Raw genomic sequence first — 17,600 nt, 5'->3', positions numbered from 1 at the left:
CAAAGTGGAATTTTTATTGCTATATTTGGTGTCTTTATTACTTGTTTATGGTACAATTACAGTTTATATTCATCCATAAGAGATAATGGAGGCAAAAAAATTACTCTATTGCAATGGATTAGAGTGTCTACAGATCTAAAGGTCATTTCTCCACAGCTAGTGTGATGCTGAATACATTACAGCACTTTGTGATTGCTGGAAAAATGATTTCTCCTATGAATCTAATAAACTGATAATATATAGTCCTAATACATTTCATGAACACCTTATATAAAACTCACAAATTGAGATAAAAGATTCATGCTGATAGGAGAATCAACCTAATTTGGATATATATTAAAATAAATTTATTCTTCCAAAAACCTCACAGCCATTGTTTTCAAGTAATAAATAGGAAATTTATGGACTCACCAAATTTGTAAAAATATCTACTGGGCTTTGATAAAGTTAAACTAAAAAGGCAACTGTTAGCAAGCCTACTAACAAATTTACTTTTGATGTTTTTTATTGTTGTCTTCAAATATTAATCAGGCCTTTTAAAAAAGGAAACAGTGCCATGTGTGACTTGCTCAGAATCAATCTGAAACTTACTCGGGGTCCCATGAGGCCAGGCTCTCCAGGGCGACCAGAATCTCCATTGGGACCTCGGACACCAGCAGGGCCAGTTGCACCACGACTACCAGCAGGGCCCTATCAAAAAGAAGGCGGAGGAGGGAGCCCAAAGCAAATGATACCCCCACCAGAAGCATCAGGTTCCTTCCCAGCAAATGAGTAACGGACAACTTACCATGACACCAGCTCTGCCGTCAGCTCCAGGAAGACCGCGAGAACCAGGACTTCCCTGTAAGAAAGTACATGAAACAGAAGAGAATTGGAGAAAACGCTTAAATCAGATAGTGCCGAGGTTACTGAAACATGGCACGTATGCAAGAAATCTTGATCCCCTTAAGAGGGAGATATAAACACAAACCGTGCCAAAAAACTTCACCCAAACCCCAAAGGAATGTGTGGAGGAGGCATTCTGCAAAAGTAGGTCAATATTGTTTCCAGGCCAATTTTATAACACACCAAGTCGAGAGTCACTGATTTAACAAAGCAGATGGAAAGCAAATACTTCCTTCTTCTAGAAAATGTACTCAGTAATTCTGACCAATTCCCAGCGAAGGGGTGTCATCATCTGCCTCCGGTGTGTCTGAGTGTCAAGAGCATTTGGAACCTACTCTCAGTCCAGGAGGTCCTGCGGGGCCAGTGGATCCAGGTTCACCATTGGGGCCTCTCTTTCCTTCTTCACCACTGGGACCAGGAGGACCTTGGGGCCCAGCAGCGCCCTGTTTAATAAAAAAAACAAAAGAAGAGGAAACAGGAAAAATAATTTTTGTCATATCTAGCTAGAGAAAAATGGATTGAAAATGTAATAATTTCGTAAAATTGTGATTCTAGAACTACTTACAGGCTCACCCTTGTTACCGCTCTCTCCTTTGGAACCAGCTGGACCAGGCTCACCCTAGGGCCCAAGACAAAACAGTGGTCAAAATGACTAACATCTGTCACAACTCTCTCGCAGGCAAACATCTTGAAATACTTATGGATCAAGGTAAAGAGAAGCTCGAGTTCTCTAAAAGATGTACCCAGTTCATATTTAAGTGACTTATCGGGAAATGGTCTTGGTTCAAAGGACATGACCGATACTGTAGAAATGTGCCTCACTGACTTTTGGGTAATAGTATAGGATAGCAGGAGGGGTGTGTGTGTGTGGGGGGAGGTTAGAGAGGGAGAGAGTGTACGTGTATGTATATGCACTGATAGGAGAAATACAAACCAAAAATGCTAAGAAAGGAGAAAATAAGAATGATAAAACTACAAGAGGAAGTCTAGATAGTGCTGAAATGAAGGTGGAGTTGGTACTTCAGGATGATGAAAGCCTCTGCCATGACCACTTACAACGAGTCCTCTGGCACCAGTAGCACCAGCAGCACCAGCAGGGCCAGGAATACCACGGGGTCCAGGGAGGCCAGGAGCCCCAGCAACACCGGGCAGGCCCTGGGAAGGAAACACAGCATCATTCATCATGAGGCGATCGGCAGGAGAGGCAGCACTCATTTAAATGCCTTTAAAACCACAGCAGCACATCTTAGCCACCCCCATATACTCACAGCGGCACCCTTAGCACCAGTAAGGCCGTTGGCTCCAGGGTTACCCTAAGAGGAAAAGGAAGGGAGAAGGATATCTGTTAACAGGAATATTTCTTTTCTTTGTCCTCATCGTCATTCTTTTTTTTAACTTTCTTTCACTCAATAAGGTTAAAGACAAGGCTACTTACAGGAGGTCCAACGGGGCCAGAAAGACCCGGAAGACCCACTTCGCCACGGGGACCCGCGGGGCCAGCAGGACCAGGGTTACCAACAGGTCCAAGTTCACCCTAAAAGAGGAAACGACACTGAGCCATTAGCCAGCAAACAACAAAACAACGTATCTCTGTTTTTAGAACACCAAGTTGTACGAATTTCTTCAGTTGTAATCATTTCCCTTATCTGGTTTGGCAGCACAAAATTTAGGTTTGAGTTCCTGCTTTCCTGGCCTGCTTCTGTCGTCTTGGCAACGTTGCTATCTTCACCTACCTCTGTCTCCCTGTGGTAGAGACTCTGGTCCTCAGTTGGTCAGCCCTGACTCATTTGGGAGTACATCCCAGAGGGATCCCATGGAATCAAATTCCACGCCGCCATCTATATCTATGCTCACGATGCTCAAATGCAGAGAGATGATCTACCTCAAGCTTGGAGTGAGAAAACCGGTCATTCTATATCCTTTTTTCAGGAGGGACTAATTAAAGTACCTGTTCTGTAATTATCCCTCTATCTGCAAACACAGTCCCTATCTTTCACAGCACAATAAAAAGCTTATCAAGGTAATGACAATGGTCATCAGTGTTTTTACCTTGGGGCCAGGGGCACCTGGGAAGCCTGGAGGGCCAGCAGACCCAATGGGGCCCTGAAATCAAGTAGAAGAGTGGTAAGAATCTTAGTAAATTAACATAGCAACAACAGAGGATCAAAATGGCTTAGAGTGGCTTCACCTTATTTAATATGGGCAAAGGAAAAATTGACAGATATGCCGTTATTAGTATCTTATCAAAGGGAAGACATTGAAGGTGTCCAAGGTAGGGTAGATTTTACTACATATATCAATCAAAACCCCCAAGGATAGTAGTCCTTACAAATGAAACCTTCGAAATACCTCATAAAACATTTGGTAAGGTGTCTAAAACGTTATTATTCCATAGGAAATTAATAAAGAAGATAGCTCCCATCTCACAGGCTCAACCCCTCCCAAATTCTTCAGTGTCAAAACTTACAGCAGGACCCACAGGACCCACACTTCCATCGCTTCCACGGGCACCCTATAAAGAAAATAAGACGTCAAGTGGGAAGTTAAATGGAAGTTATTAGAAGATTTTTTTAAAGGTATAAAAATGGATAAAAATGTAAGCACTCACAGCTGGGCCAGGAGCACCAACACGTCCTCTCTCACCAGGAAGCCCACGGGCTCCCTAGAAGCAGAAATATTTTCAATGAAATCCAGAATGCTCATTTAACAAAAGGCACAGGCATCATTTACTTTGTCCAATTTCCAACATGTGCAAGAATCCACTAGCAATAAATAGGTCTTGTTCTAATTCCAACTAAAAGGCAATGGATTTCAATTAAGTATGCAGAAGGCTATTAGAAGAATTGCAAAGAATACAAGGCTGAGGGAAAGAGTAATTAGCAAAAACATTAAAGAAGTTCCAGCTTGCAAAGAGTGTACACATTTAGATTTACAATAAGGTAATCCGTACTTACTGCTTGACCTGGAGTTCCATTTTCACCAGGGGCACCAGGTTCACCCTACATGGAAAAGAAGGATTGAGTTTTTGTTCATTACATATATTGATTTTTTTTTCTGATTGGATAATTTTTATCCTATTATTTCCATTTGAACCATTCATACATTTTGTAGTATTTCTTACACATATAGACTGTTTCTCAATTATGCCAAACACATAAATTTAAAAAATTTCTAAAGTAAGGGTTGATATTTGGATAATACCACATATCACGGTACTAGGGAGATGTGGTTAAATTGAGTGTTACTTACCCCCTCCCCAATTTTCCCCTTAGATTTTGGATATCATTTACATTAGGCTTATATATCAGGAATGATATCATAAAAAGCTATGGCAGAGGGTAAATTTGCTTTCAATAACCATATTTACCCCCTTTAAAGTTATTTTGAACACGATATTTTCATTTTTGTAAAATATGCATGAAAATTTCAAGCCTCATAATATTTCTTAGAGCTGTCTTATTTATTTCCAATCTATATTCTTGAGTAAAAACCATGGCAGTGGTTGTAGTGGTGGGGTAATTTAATACAATGGCACATGTCAAAGAACTTAACTTCAAGATAATCTGATTTAGATACAGAAGAAACATGGTTTGAGAGACCATTTAAGGACCCTTCATTTCTAGAATCCTATGTGAAGTATATTCTTTGGGCAGAAGCTCTAGCATGGGGGTCAGGAATTCTAGCCTATGCCTTTCTAACTACCAGATGTTTGACTTTGGGCAAGTCATTCACTCTCCCTAAGCCTCGGTTTCCCTTATCTGCAAAATGAGTAAGTCTCCAAAGCTCCTCGCAAGTGCTAGCATTTTATGATGCTGTGATTAGTAGTCTGAGCTATTATATTAGGCTCTTGGGAGAATGAGTTTGACCTTATCCATTTGTGTGGCAGCTGGAAAGTTAGAACAGATTCTCCATATTCATGTTCATTTCTGGTCCCACTAGTATTCCTTACTCATTAATTTGTAATTACGTTGGTATTCACTTTAATATCACATTATCTCCTTAATAGGAGAGAGAACATTTTATAGTTGAAAACGCTGTCAAAGAAGAGCCTAGCCAAGAGATAACACACTTCTGAGACTTTAATTACCTAATTAAAAATTTTTTGAGTGTGCACAGATAAATCACAGGAAAGAGGTTGAAAAGTGTATTGTGACATGAATGTATGTATCTAATTAGTGCATGGCAAAGGAGAATTTACAGTTTAAAATCACACACAGTGTTCTAATATCTGATTATATGTTTATTTACTTTCATTTTGGCTGCCGAGAACAATGGAAATTATAGGACAAAAGGAAATAGAGAAAGAAACTACTGGCATTATTTTTGATCTCAATTGTTTAATAGATATTGAATTAAATAAATATTACTAATGGTTGGCCTTTGGTCACAGAATCCCATAGTCCCCATCATTGAGGGATTTGAAGTACAGAAGAGGAAATAAGATACTCTTCAGAATTTGAGTACCTTCAGTAAAAACATACTTCCTGATGGTGACAGAGAATTACAAAGAATTGTTTTAAAAACAATGCTCCTGTTTTAGTATCTACCTTCACACCTGGAGCACCGGGCTGTCCCTTCAATCCATCCAGACCGTTGTGTCCCTAAAAGGCAAATTCCTATTGTTAAAATGTTGTCCCATTAGACAGCTTGGGCAAATCACACATCTTATTTATTTGCAGTTAAAATCTCCAGGGTGAATCTTGTGACTGCTTCAGTAGAAAGAAGCCCCGTGCTCCAGCTCCAGGCAAACTCGCTCCACTGCTCTAGCTAAGTTCTGTTCCCTCCCTGGACTTGAAAGGGAAGGATGTAGACTAGATGCTGTCTTACATCCTTTCCATCTTCAGTAATTTTATGATTTTCAGATGGTTGTAAACATCTCAAGTTATATGCACTGTATACCATTTTCTCAGTGGGGATCCTCATCTGTTGGAAGTTTATGAACAGATTGGAAAACCTCCACCCCATTTTACTTTCCAGCGATCTTACTCTTTAACACTCTCTCCACTCTGGCGAACCCCAGAAATTTGGAAGCAAGTAAGTATCATATAGAAGTTTAAATATAGTTGAGGTTTTTCCTAAAAATAATCAACATTTTCTCTCATGGGGTAAAGAATGTGCTTACCCTAATGCCCTTGAAGCCAGGAAGTCCAGGCGTTCCGGGGAAACCACGAGCACCCTTAAAAAGTAAGACAGAAGAAGATGAATAATGTGTTTGTTGTAAATAAAAATACAACGATTTCTTCCCTCCAAAGTATTTCTTCTTATCAAAGTTTAAACTTGGAATCAAAGACTGGTATGTTTTTAAGCACAGAACAATAAATTAACTTGCTCTAATTTGAGTAACTAATACTATGGTATTTGAGATGCCTCAGACGTTTGGACTATAAACTGTTGTAAAAAGCCTTACCTGTGGTCCGACAACTCCTCTCTCACCAGGTCGTCCGGGTTTTCCAGGGTGACCCTAAAACACGAAAGAGTCACAGGGGAAAGCTCTTCTTGGTAAACAGATGGAAGTGGGGGCACCTTAGTTTTTACAATAGGGGAAAAAGCCATCACATAAAAATGCGGATGCAAATATATATTTAAATAACAATTATATTTCCTTAAATACAATCAAATTAATGAATACTTCATTAAAATAATATTTTCCACGTGAGGACAGTATGTTAGGCATGTTCACCTCTTGGCAGAAGACTTAGTTTGAATCTAGAAATTCTCCTTGAGGCAGGACTGTTTAAAGGGTGTTTTGGAAATGCGTCAGAGTAAATACTTACATCTTCACCAGCCTTGCCAGGAGGGCCAGGTGGACCCCGAGCACCTGCAGGACCCTAAGAAAAGAGGAGACGCATCATTTTGTTAAGGCTATAGTAATAAATTTCTTGAAAAAAAATTTATCACAAAGGGAGAAAATGTACTCACAGTTTGACCAGGTTCACCAGGCTCACCAGCAGGTCCTTGGAAACCTTGAGGGCCCTAAAAGAAAATAATATGTCATACCCCAAGCTTTTATTTAATTCTCTGTCTTTTTACATAAGAGAGATGACAAGCTTTCGGTACTCACAGGGGCTCCAGATGCTCCGGGAGGGCCTCTGGGTCCCATCAAACCCTGTAAAGAGCACAGATACAGTTAGAGCTGATGAGCTGTCATGGCCTTGGCTGGAGTTAGAAAGGATTAGCTTAGGAGTGCCCTAGACATTTTGTGATGGACAGATGAATAGAATTGTTCTGGTTTTTTGTCATAGTTTTTGTCCCTCCCAAGGAAACACTTAAGGACCCAAGTTTCCTTCACTATTTCTCTGTCTTTGCTTTTCGTTTTCTCCTAACCCAAATCAGCAGAACTCAATGAGAAGTGGATGAGGTGGTTCCTTAAAGTCATGCACAGTGAACACGTGGAGATAGTTCTCATGCGATGAAGTGAATCAGTCTTTGCACGGTACAGAATATACAACTACCTTGTATGCAGCTGATGAAGCATTTCCATTTGGATTCCCTCAGTTGTATGTCATCTCCCTATGTCATCCTTGGCCAAGAAATTGATATTTTTATTGCCACAAAGGGCATAAATTGAAAAGGATCAAAAGTCCTTCTTAGTGATTGGAGGGAAGTTTCCTATAAACTTACAGCTCCTTTAAGGCCTGTTGGTGACTGATGCAAATGTCAAACAAAAGTGAATGCAATGAGAGATGAAGGAAAAATAAAATATTATTGAAATATCCTACTGGAAGAGTCTATTATATGGTATTATTACTGAAAATATGGCCTAAATGTCAGCATATTGTTCTCCCTTTTGTCCTTCATTCTGTAGCACACAAGTAGAGAAAAACAGCGTTACTAGTTTGCAAGCTAAGTACACATTCTTGACTCCCCTTTGCAGGAATCAATGCCTGTGCAAGCTCTTCTGTAGGGGCCTGTTTCTCTAATGCTGAAAAATTGCACAGACAGGTCTCGAGAAATTTGTTCATGACACATCAACCATGGTATTCCGCAGTCAAGCCTGCCCCACTGTATTAATGCCTAGAGTGAAATAATAAGGATTTTATTAAAAAGTGCATCATATTAATTATAAGAATTCCTTATTTGGTTTTAGAAATTGCTTCAACATTAAAAGAAACTGTCACTTTTCAATCAAAATAATTTTTTTAGTCATACGTTAAAAATAATTTTCTTTGACACCATGAATTTTTAATTATATTTATTCATTCTTCCGTGTATTTGCAACAATTTCATTTACATAAAAGGCAGTTTATTTTGTGGAGGCTGTGAGATGGATGATGATTACTCATTAATTCAGGGAAGAACCCTGTGGGGTTTTATAGTTATTGATTTTTCAACATGGAAAATTATTTTGATACTTTATTGCTGCCTATATTTGCTATTTGTGAAACACATATCTCTTGATTACATATGTCTGTGAATTTATGTGGATGTGTAAGCTTAAACTCTATTTCACCAATATTTAAAAGTAAAACACTCTGCTTTAGGCCTCACAGAGAGATGTTCCAAAGTCAGGGGAATCTGAAATCCATATTAATTTTCTGGGCTTATGTAGGCTTTTTTATTAACACTTTACTTTTTTTTCCCTTTAGCTTCTTCTTGAAATATAGGTACTGTTTTAAAACTGACTAATGTCCAGCGTTAGCTGAAATGGCTAATTTCAAACATCCAATATAAACAAAGCCAAAAGAAAATCACTACTTCTTCATTTCATACGAATGTTTTAAATTACCAGGAAAAATCAGGAAATTGGAAATCATCAATTAAAGGCATGTTACTTCTCAAGTGAGAGTTTTAATTTACAGAAAATATTATCTTGCCCATATAGTGTATTAGCTTATTGCGGACCATTAGCTCCAGCAGAACATCTTCTTTCGAAGATAGAGCGCTGAATGCATGGTCCAGGTAAAATTTGTATTTTCAAGACCATGTTAACTTCGGGCAGATAAATACCTTTGTTTGGAAGTAATTAATTAAAATCACTAAATTGTGTGTGCATGTGTACTGAACTGCAGTGTTTGATTAACTTAAAGTTTTTACTTCTGGCAATTTTCCCTTCTATCTTATACCTACTAGTAAATATTTTGCATGTTCATATCAATTCTTTCCTAACATCTCACTAATGCTTGTTAGAAGGTTTGCTTATTAAAGATAGACCATCGTGATCATAATCACATATGAAACTTTTCTAAATGTGATTCAAATTATAGGATATACTGCTTAATATTTGTTCTGAGTGATTTAAGTGCTTAATTTTCCTCATATTCTCTTATGTTGATTTATAATTAATATACTAAAAAAGGAATTTTTATCAAAACAGATAAAAAGAAACATTTCCTATACTGTTAACTCCTTGAGAGAAGATAAGAATCAGTGAGAATATTCACTGCTATCTCCACAATGCATAACACAGTTTGGGGCTCATCGAAGACAACTGATAAATATTTGTCAAATAAATTAATGTTTTATTCAAGTCCTAGACACATGAGCCATGATGTTGAATCTCAGACATCTTGCCTGGCGCTTAGTCCTAGTTCTGTCATTAACGACCTGCATGACCTTGGGGAAGGGCTTAAAATTCTAGCTATAAAATGAACGGACCGGACTAGAACTGGTTGATCCTTTCTAGCAAGTTCACAGGATTTAATAGTTCTGCATCTCTAAGGGTTGCTTAAAATTCTAAGCAACGTTAAAGAGTAAAAAAACTATCAGACTGATCACTCTTTTGAACTTAATTGATTTACCTAAGTTACAGTTCCTATGTCCAGAGATTATTTCTTGGATATAAATATCTAATCTATCCTAAGGAGGCATCTTTGTAGAGAAAATTGACCCCCCTACCTAGGCTTAGATTTTCATAGATTTGAATACAAAAAGAGTTGCTGCTTTTATCTGATCTAAGTACTGAGTGTAAATCTAAGTAGCTAAATAAATGGCAATGTGAAATTTAACATAAAATAAGTTCTCTATTCAGTATTTTTTTCGGCTAAGATAAAAAAGATAAGCATACCATTGGTCCAGGGCCACCTCCTTTTGCATCAAACTGAGCAGCAAAGTTCTAGAGGGGGAAAAACCCATATATTACATATATATCATAATTATACTTGATGTAGTTCATTTTCTCATTCTCCTAGTAAAGACTTTTCTGTTATTTAAAAAGGAGCGATATTTTTGATATAATTATGAGTTTAGAATTCTATATTCAGCTAAATTCCTAAAAGGTCAGGAGAAACACAAGTTTTAAAACTAGTCCACACCTAGTTTGAGGTGGGCAGCTTCCCTCCCTTATTTTTCGAACCCTTTCCTGCCCTGTTAACCTTCTCTCTCCACTCCCCAAGCCCCCCCTCTACACTGAGGAAGGGGAGATTTCCAAACTTTAGAAGTCGCTGAGCGTTCCTTATAAATTAAGCAGAGACCAAGAGGACAACTTTGCATCTCCACCTGTTGCCCGGCTCCTCCAGAACTACACAAAATGACTAAGAGACCTTTTTCTTGCTGGAGTTTCAAAAAAGATACAAAGAATTTTCAAGTTTAGAGGAAAATTAAATTAAAATGCCCCTTGGAAGATTAAACTTTTAAAAAATACTTCACAGTAATAACTTTACTGTTAAAGATCTCTCTTATAGCGGTAGATCTATTTAAAAAGGTGCTTTTTAATACACTCAGTAGATAAGCAATCATAATAAGATCTTTGGGGCAGAAAGGTCTTCTTTTACAGGCATACAGTGGGGTATGAGAACCAGGCTTCTGATTCATAGTGCTAACCAATTAAGCAAATATGTTTTCCTTCCTGCAGCGAGGCCATTTGGCGCTCATACCATTGTTAAAGACATAAAGCTAAAAGAAGATATTAATGAAAAAGGGAAATGTACTTTTCTCAAATTAGTTTCAAGCAAATTAAGCCTAAATCTGCTTTGAATGTTGGTTTAGCAGACTTCAAGCCAAGGAGAATAGAAAGAGTAGGATGTTTGCGAAATTGCTTAAGATCAGGGATTTCACTTATAATTCAATCTAATCAAACCCTTTAATAATGCAACACCTCTTATTTGTGCCCTTCTGATAAAAGATATTAAATCCCCAAATTAAATAATGGTTGCGAAGGCTGCAGCTACCTTCAGTGAACACAAAGGTCAGTCCTGTAATTGACAAGGGCTCACAAAGAGAATGGGCAAAGCAGAATCTTGAATGAAGAAACCAAAGTAATGAAATAAAATATACTAATATCCAAATAGCAGACTCTCCCTTAACTACTAAAAATAAGTTCCACAATGAGCCTTCTTCCAATAGAGGTATAAGAAACCAAAGTTAGCTGAAAGTTCACAATACTTGAAAAACCTTACCCCGCCAAGACCAGGGGGGCCAGGAGGACCAGGTGGACCAGGAGGGCCCGGGATACCATCATCTCCATCTCTGCCTGGTGGGCCTGGTGGACCCTGTTGTGTAAAAAGTGAATTAGGTGAGGGTTAGACAGACCCTGTAGAAACCCATACGTGAAAAAAGGAGACCTAAGAATACATGTGGTAAGATCAGTTGTTCAGGCCTTTCAAATGTGCAAGTGGTGTGGAAATGTAATATGTCATACTTGTCACCGATTGAAATTCACTTATGATATGGGTCTATTTTAGGAGGAGGTTTAGTAAGTGATGTTCGAAGAAAGACATAAGACTGGATAGTTCCTCTAGGAAGAAGAATATCTCAGCCAATGAATGTTAATTCATAAGGGAGCTCCAGCATTCAAATAAGATAGAAATTATACCTAAAATTTATTATTCTACAAACTTCATATGGTTAACAGTGCACAGTGATGTACTATGTGTATTGATTGACTGTCAGAATTTGTCTGGGATGAACTTATTCAATTGTTTTGGTATGTTACGTATGAATAGCAGATTAACTGAAATGATAATAAAGCAGATTTCCTACCATTAACATTATTTATGTTGTTAAAGTAATTTACTGACATTACACCACCTCTAATAGATTGTGTGAGCCGAGTACATTTACATCTGCACTTTCCCATAGATATAAGATATGGGTATTTATATTTTGGCAAAAGTGTCATATAATGCAAACCATGTAGTTATACGTGCCATATAAGCACAGAGATCTAAAAACACATGAATAAAACGTAAGTGTAACCTGCACAATTATGAATGTAGACAGAAAGATGTTGTTGACTGCTGTTTCACTACCATTTCAAGGCTACGTAGAGATCTTACTTGAAAAGCAAACAAAATATTTTAACAAGAGAAGGACTGGGTGGTGGTAGGTAGATACATTTCTATTATGTACGTGTTGGACAAATCAACTAAAAACAAAGAAAGATAGAACATGCAAAGAATATGGCTGTCTGTAATAGTTTTGCTTTTTAAAAGGATAATCTTGACCGAAAAAGAATATTGATTATATATAATAATGCCCAGTCGCCTCTTCTGTAGGGTATTATCTGCTGAAAAGGTGGTGCAATTATCTGGATACACAATATTATTATAAATTGTCAGTCTCTTGTAGTTTCTAATATGTAGTTATTTAAATATAGGCCGAAGCCCTTTAATAGTTCAAAAATTACACACCCTTTCTCCGCGTGGTCCTCTATCTCCGGTTGGGCCCTACAGGGAAGATGCAAGCAGCACAGTCATAAATGTCTAAGCAATTTCCAGTGAACGAGCAATGCATTCTTGATAATAATCAGTCGGTAAGACTGATCTAACAATGCTATTAGATAGTAGCTATAAAAATGGTACCATATAATAGATAAAAGTATATTGTTTTTATTATTATTAAATGTAATTTTTTAAAACTCAGAGACTAGAAGCTATGGTCTCCAGTTATTAGGCCAATATTATAACTACTCTTCTTAGAAAGATTTCTGTGGATAAAATTACTATTTTGTTACATCGTTAATGGCATATTTATATAGTCAAAGCCTTGTAAAATAAACTTTCTTTTACTACCTATAATTAACACAATACTCATTCTATCTCCAGAATAAAAACAAGTTTGTTTTTTCTTTGGTATGTAAATCATCAGTTTGCCTAATATAAGTGTAATCAGAGATGATTCTGGAAGATAATAAAGCTTTGGTATCTTAAATATCAAAGCTACTTTATTTTATGGTTTAACTAATGCATATTCATGTGGGCAAAATCTTGACAAAGCATTTTCCTTCTATAGTATACTATAAATTTAGTTAAATTATAACTTATCTCTGATCATTTTAGATATTATGGAGAAGTACTAGACTCTTACCTTTCCTGCAGTTGCCTAGAAAAGAATTAAAAAAATATGATTATGAGGAAAATTGTATATGCATAGGTTAAAATAGCTCCCATTTCTGAGAAGTATACAAATATATCTACAGAGTATATATATTGTGCATAACTATATCTTAATAGTTCAAAGTACAATTTAAAATTTTACCAATAAATCAAATAAAATATGTACAGAACTGAAATATATACTTATCTGTAATTATGCCTCAAATTCAACTCATGAGCTAACAATTTGTTCATAATACTCTTGCAAATGATTCCAAGGGAACGACAGGATTCTCTAGCTCTGGGAAGTCTTGGGCTTTGTAGTAGCTGATGCTAACCCCAAACTTCCCCTGGAATATTTACTGTCTATTTCTTATGAGTGTTCTGAGGGTGGGCTTTTTCAGTAGCCCCGCCCATTTTGGAAATTGGGGTGGGTACTTTCTACGCAGCCAGAAAGGTTTGACTACCATAACCCTTGATGATTTTCTTGGAAATCCAGGTTGGTCAACACCAATGTAGTTTCCCCTTCCTTCCCCAGGGAGGGTATTACTGTGGCCAAGGCAATCTAAGTATAAAAAAAAAATTCTAAAAATAATTTCTCTTACCTCTTGTAAAGCTGCAGAAGAAAAAGGAAAGTAGGAAATGATTATTAGTATCATTTTATTGATCAATAGCACTAATTAACAAATAGATATATTAGTCTACAAAATTGACTCACCTAATTGAAGGCCCAATTGTTCTTCAATTTTTTATTAAGAATATTCTAATGACTTGGAAATTATGCAGGTCAAAAGCATGGCAGGGATCAGGGGTGATTCGTTTACAATATTAATACGTAAATATAATTTGAATTAAATTGTTAATTATTTACTATTTTATAAATGCTGTGAAATATTAATGTGTCTGAAGGATATTTCTAATATTTAGTAATTAAGCCGATAAACTGCACAAGTGGATCGTTGAAGTGAGCAAGACCAGAGGCGGAATGAGGAAATAATTTATGGTTTAGATAATTTTTGATACTTAAAAATCAAAAAAAGAGAAAATTTAGGGAAGTATGTTACCTAAAGTAGACTTTGTTTTTCATAAAACATTAAAGTTAGCACTTCACTGAGTCTGTACCATTTTTAATGTCCTTTTTCAAAAGGTCTAATTTGCAAATTATTCACTATGATAAGGGATTCATTCGGACATCTGAAATTTTACTTTAAATTGGTTCACTTGGGTAAGGTCATTTTACCAGTATGTATCACTTTTGTTCCTGAGAAAGAATTGCTCTGTATAAATGGAAAAGCTGTGGATTAAAGATCTTGAAAAATAATGGGAAAAAATAACACCAAAGTAATATCCCCCCCTTGGCCATAATTGCTATAAATCCTTAAAGACTGAATTCCTCTCCTATGGTATAAAAATTATAGGCTAACAAAAGATATACATGTGGCCAAGCTGGCAACAAGATGAATCACCCCTAAAAATTGCTTTAATTAGGTGGCCGAGAAGTGTGTCATTTGGAGTGGGAACATCTGTTGCCACAGTCACAATTCAGAAGGGTGGACCACATCCAGCACTGACATTTAAGGGCAATTTATGAGAATTACTTTTAAATTAGGAAAATGATATGTTTACTTCATTGTGTCCATCAGTAGGAAGAATAATTATGCCTGGACTTGATTAACGGAAGTCCTTCTGATTTTGGAAATTTGCCTTTTAATTACTCAGACTGAGCCATTTTGAAGAATGTGTGTTTGGTAACTTTTATTCCAGACTCTGGCTGGCTGTCGATCACAAGGTGAGCTGCCTTTTGTACCTTCAAACTTCCCTAGGTTTGTCTTCATCTTTTCTCTAGGAATCAACACTTTGCCCCCACCCTCAGATCTCATAAAAAAGAACTTGGTAAACTTGGAATTTATTCAATGCAATTATGCCTTAGTGTCCACAGTAGTGTATATACCAAAGTGGAGGAAGGGAGAGAACACACACACACAAATGCACCAGTAATGATGCAATGGTAGACACCGTGGCATGTGGGTGGAGCAAACCTTGGAGTGTTGGGTGTGGCCAGATACCCCTCATACGGCATCAATTCAATATCTTTGTCTTGTAATTAGGCAGCCATTTTCAAGACAAAAACGGACTGATTTTCTTTATTCTATCTTGGCATGGAAGTCTGGTTATAAAACCTACAGCTGGAAAGTGGCCTTGGAATCCATTTATTTAATCTCTGCATTTTAGAAAAGGCTGACTTGCCCAAGGTCACATGGTAAATTAGTGGCAAAGTCATGGGAAAAACCCGGGCCTCTTGAGTCTCAGATCAGTGTTGATATTTCCCAACTTGCTGTGTCTGAATGTCTGATTGTCCTTGAGAACATGCTGAAGGGGTAACTCTCAGGCTCACCAAAGGGCAGAGCAGATTTCAGTTGAATAATGTTACCATTTCCATGACCAGGCAAGGAATTGAGAGGCTAATTTTACTTTTCAGAATGTATCCATTCCACGTAGCATCCATTTTCCTTCCCAGGATACAATGACTAGTTATTGGGAATAGCTTCAATCAGAGTGCAGATCACTTCCCTGTATAAACGTGTGGAGTATTCAAAGGGGAGTCAATCAGCCTAAGGCCTGGTCCCCTGTACTTTCATTGTCCTCCCTCCAGAGGGCGCCTCATAGTCATCATCACCATCGGGACAAGTCTTAAAACGTCCAGTAGAGAAAAGCCCTTAGGGGATGAATTTTATATTACCAAATTAAAGAGCTTTCTAAAGCAGGCCTCAAATTTTACAAGGTGGGCATCAGTGTAGTGATGGGGCCTGTTAGACGGAGGCCCTTATGTTCCTTCATCACGTCAGTTAATATTTCATTCTCAGGGAAAAGACTTTTTGTTTCCCTTGAGCTTCACTAACCAGAGGATCCAGATCAAGTTAACAGTCTCACTCCGAGTTAAGAGTTAAGAGAAAAGTTCCCCAACTTTTGGCAAGAGTTGAGCCTTTTATGCTTTCATTTCTAAAGTAATTTCCATGTTTCTTATCAATGCTGGCGTTTCTCCACATGCCAAAGAGCCTTCCCTTCGAGCTGTACCTCGGACTTAGTTTAGGTTTTCCTTTTTCAGACCATGGTGCCCACCCATCTAACGTCTCTCCCCCGTCTGCCCCAAAGAAGCCGAAGGCACTTACATTGGCATGTTGCTAGGCACGAAGTTACTGCAAGCAGCAACAAAGTCCGCGTATCCACAAAGCTGAGCATGTCTACCACTTAGACATGCAGACTCCTTGTGTCGCAGAGCCCCTGGGTCACCGGCGGAGGTATCACCTGGCGGGCGCAGGCATGCAGTCGTGGCCGGTACCTCCAACTTAGCCGAAACCTCCCGCCGCCTTGGTGCTAAAATAATAAAGCCCGGATCTGCCCTATTTATACGGCCAAAGTTTCCCTGGCCCGAGGGTGCCTCCAAAAGCTCCTCCACCAATGGGAGGGCTGGGGCTGGGGGCCCGGGCAGCCACAGCTGGGAGGAGACTGCGGGGGCGCAGAGGAGGGAGCGAGCGAGCGAAGGGGGGCAGGGACGTGGCCACGGGGCTGGCTTCTTAAATTGGTTCCATTCTTTTTGAGGACGTGGACACTTTTGAGGCTTTCAAGGGGAAACTCTGACTCGCTGTCTGCATACCTCCGCCCTCCCCATCCCCCCGCCCTCCCCCGCCCTTTCCAAGTTTGGAAACACTTTTGGACACGTCGGAACGCTCTGCAGATACCGACGTGGGCAAAGTTTGCACATCCTGGGGCGGCCGGGCAGCTGTAGAGGGCACGAAAGCCCGGAGATCAAAGCAGGAGCTGTCCAGCCCTGCCTCACCTTGTGCCCTGCGGGCCACGGGCAGGGTGCAGGGGGTCCGGCGGGCGCAGAGCGGACAGGGGAGGAGGGGCGAGGAGTCGACAGCGTGGCGCAGCCCGAGGCCGTCCTCCCCCGCCCCCTCCACCCCGCCCCCTCCTAGCTTTTCTCCAGCTTTGGGGGGTGTGTGTGCCTACTTTTTCAGCAGTAACCCTCTCTCTTTCTTCTGGTTCCAGAAGAGGGTGAGAGGGGGGTTCTGTCTGTGGAGGATTGGGTTGGAGTCCGAGGACGCCTACTGTTGGGGGGTGGGGTGGGGAGCAGGCTAGGGGCGGCGTGGCACCCAGCATGAGGGAGGATATGCTTTGCGCGCGCTAGGCTGGACCAAGCCGTCGGGCAAGTCCTTCGACCTCCTCGCTTCCCTCTGCTGAGGCTGATTCTAAACTGAGGCTTTGGGGATTATATGGCCCTGCGAAATGACTACAACTGACCGACCTGGACACCTCTCTTACGCGGTCTCTCCTTTCTGAGGTTGCGGTGGAGAATGCGCCCCCTCCCCTTCAGGTTTCCAGTCTCCCCCTTTTCTCCGCAGACTCGTTGTTTGGATTTACCAGCTCCATCCTGAGCCTGGACGTAGATAACCCTCCAATGAG

At 39.3% G+C, this 17,600-nt stretch overlaps 1 protein-coding gene across 1 annotated transcript in view; it reads right to left on the bottom strand.

The window, feature by feature from the left end:
- The window catches only part of COL1A2 (collagen type I alpha 2 chain), a 35,112-nt gene extending 18,533 nt beyond the window's left edge, over nucleotides 1-16,579 (bottom strand). Inside the window, exons 1-23 of the mRNA XM_046669132.1 lie at nucleotides 16,307-16,579; nucleotides 13,742-13,752; nucleotides 13,129-13,143; nucleotides 12,453-12,488; nucleotides 11,220-11,312; nucleotides 9,890-9,937; nucleotides 6,947-6,991; nucleotides 6,805-6,858; nucleotides 6,660-6,713; nucleotides 6,293-6,346; nucleotides 6,008-6,061; nucleotides 5,433-5,486; nucleotides 3,840-3,884; nucleotides 3,494-3,547; nucleotides 3,353-3,397; nucleotides 2,935-2,988; nucleotides 2,321-2,419; nucleotides 2,154-2,198; nucleotides 1,942-2,040; nucleotides 1,451-1,504; nucleotides 1,221-1,328; nucleotides 788-841; nucleotides 592-690 (exon numbers count right to left, since the gene is read on the bottom strand). Of these exons, the coding sequence (XP_046525088.1) occupies nucleotides 592-690; nucleotides 788-841; nucleotides 1,221-1,328; nucleotides 1,451-1,504; nucleotides 1,942-2,040; nucleotides 2,154-2,198; nucleotides 2,321-2,419; nucleotides 2,935-2,988; nucleotides 3,353-3,397; nucleotides 3,494-3,547; nucleotides 3,840-3,884; nucleotides 5,433-5,486; nucleotides 6,008-6,061; nucleotides 6,293-6,346; nucleotides 6,660-6,713; nucleotides 6,805-6,858; nucleotides 6,947-6,991; nucleotides 9,890-9,937; nucleotides 11,220-11,312; nucleotides 12,453-12,488; nucleotides 13,129-13,143; nucleotides 13,742-13,752; nucleotides 16,307-16,376 (1,344 nt within the window). The 5' untranslated portion in view covers nucleotides 16,377-16,579. The remainder of the gene's footprint in view (nucleotides 1-591; nucleotides 691-787; nucleotides 842-1,220; nucleotides 1,329-1,450; nucleotides 1,505-1,941; nucleotides 2,041-2,153; nucleotides 2,199-2,320; nucleotides 2,420-2,934; nucleotides 2,989-3,352; nucleotides 3,398-3,493; nucleotides 3,548-3,839; nucleotides 3,885-5,432; nucleotides 5,487-6,007; nucleotides 6,062-6,292; nucleotides 6,347-6,659; nucleotides 6,714-6,804; nucleotides 6,859-6,946; nucleotides 6,992-9,889; nucleotides 9,938-11,219; nucleotides 11,313-12,452; nucleotides 12,489-13,128; nucleotides 13,144-13,741; nucleotides 13,753-16,306) is intronic.
- Nucleotides 16,580-17,600: the final 1,021 nt, after the last annotated feature.

This window comes from Equus quagga, chromosome 8, assembly GCF_021613505.1.
Source record: "Equus quagga isolate Etosha38 chromosome 8, UCLA_HA_Equagga_1.0, whole genome shotgun sequence".
Classification (NCBI taxonomy): Eukaryota; Metazoa; Chordata; class Mammalia; order Perissodactyla; family Equidae; genus Equus; species Equus quagga.
Note: the sequence above shows the minus strand (reverse complement) of the source record. Positions and strands in the feature narration are given on the sequence as shown.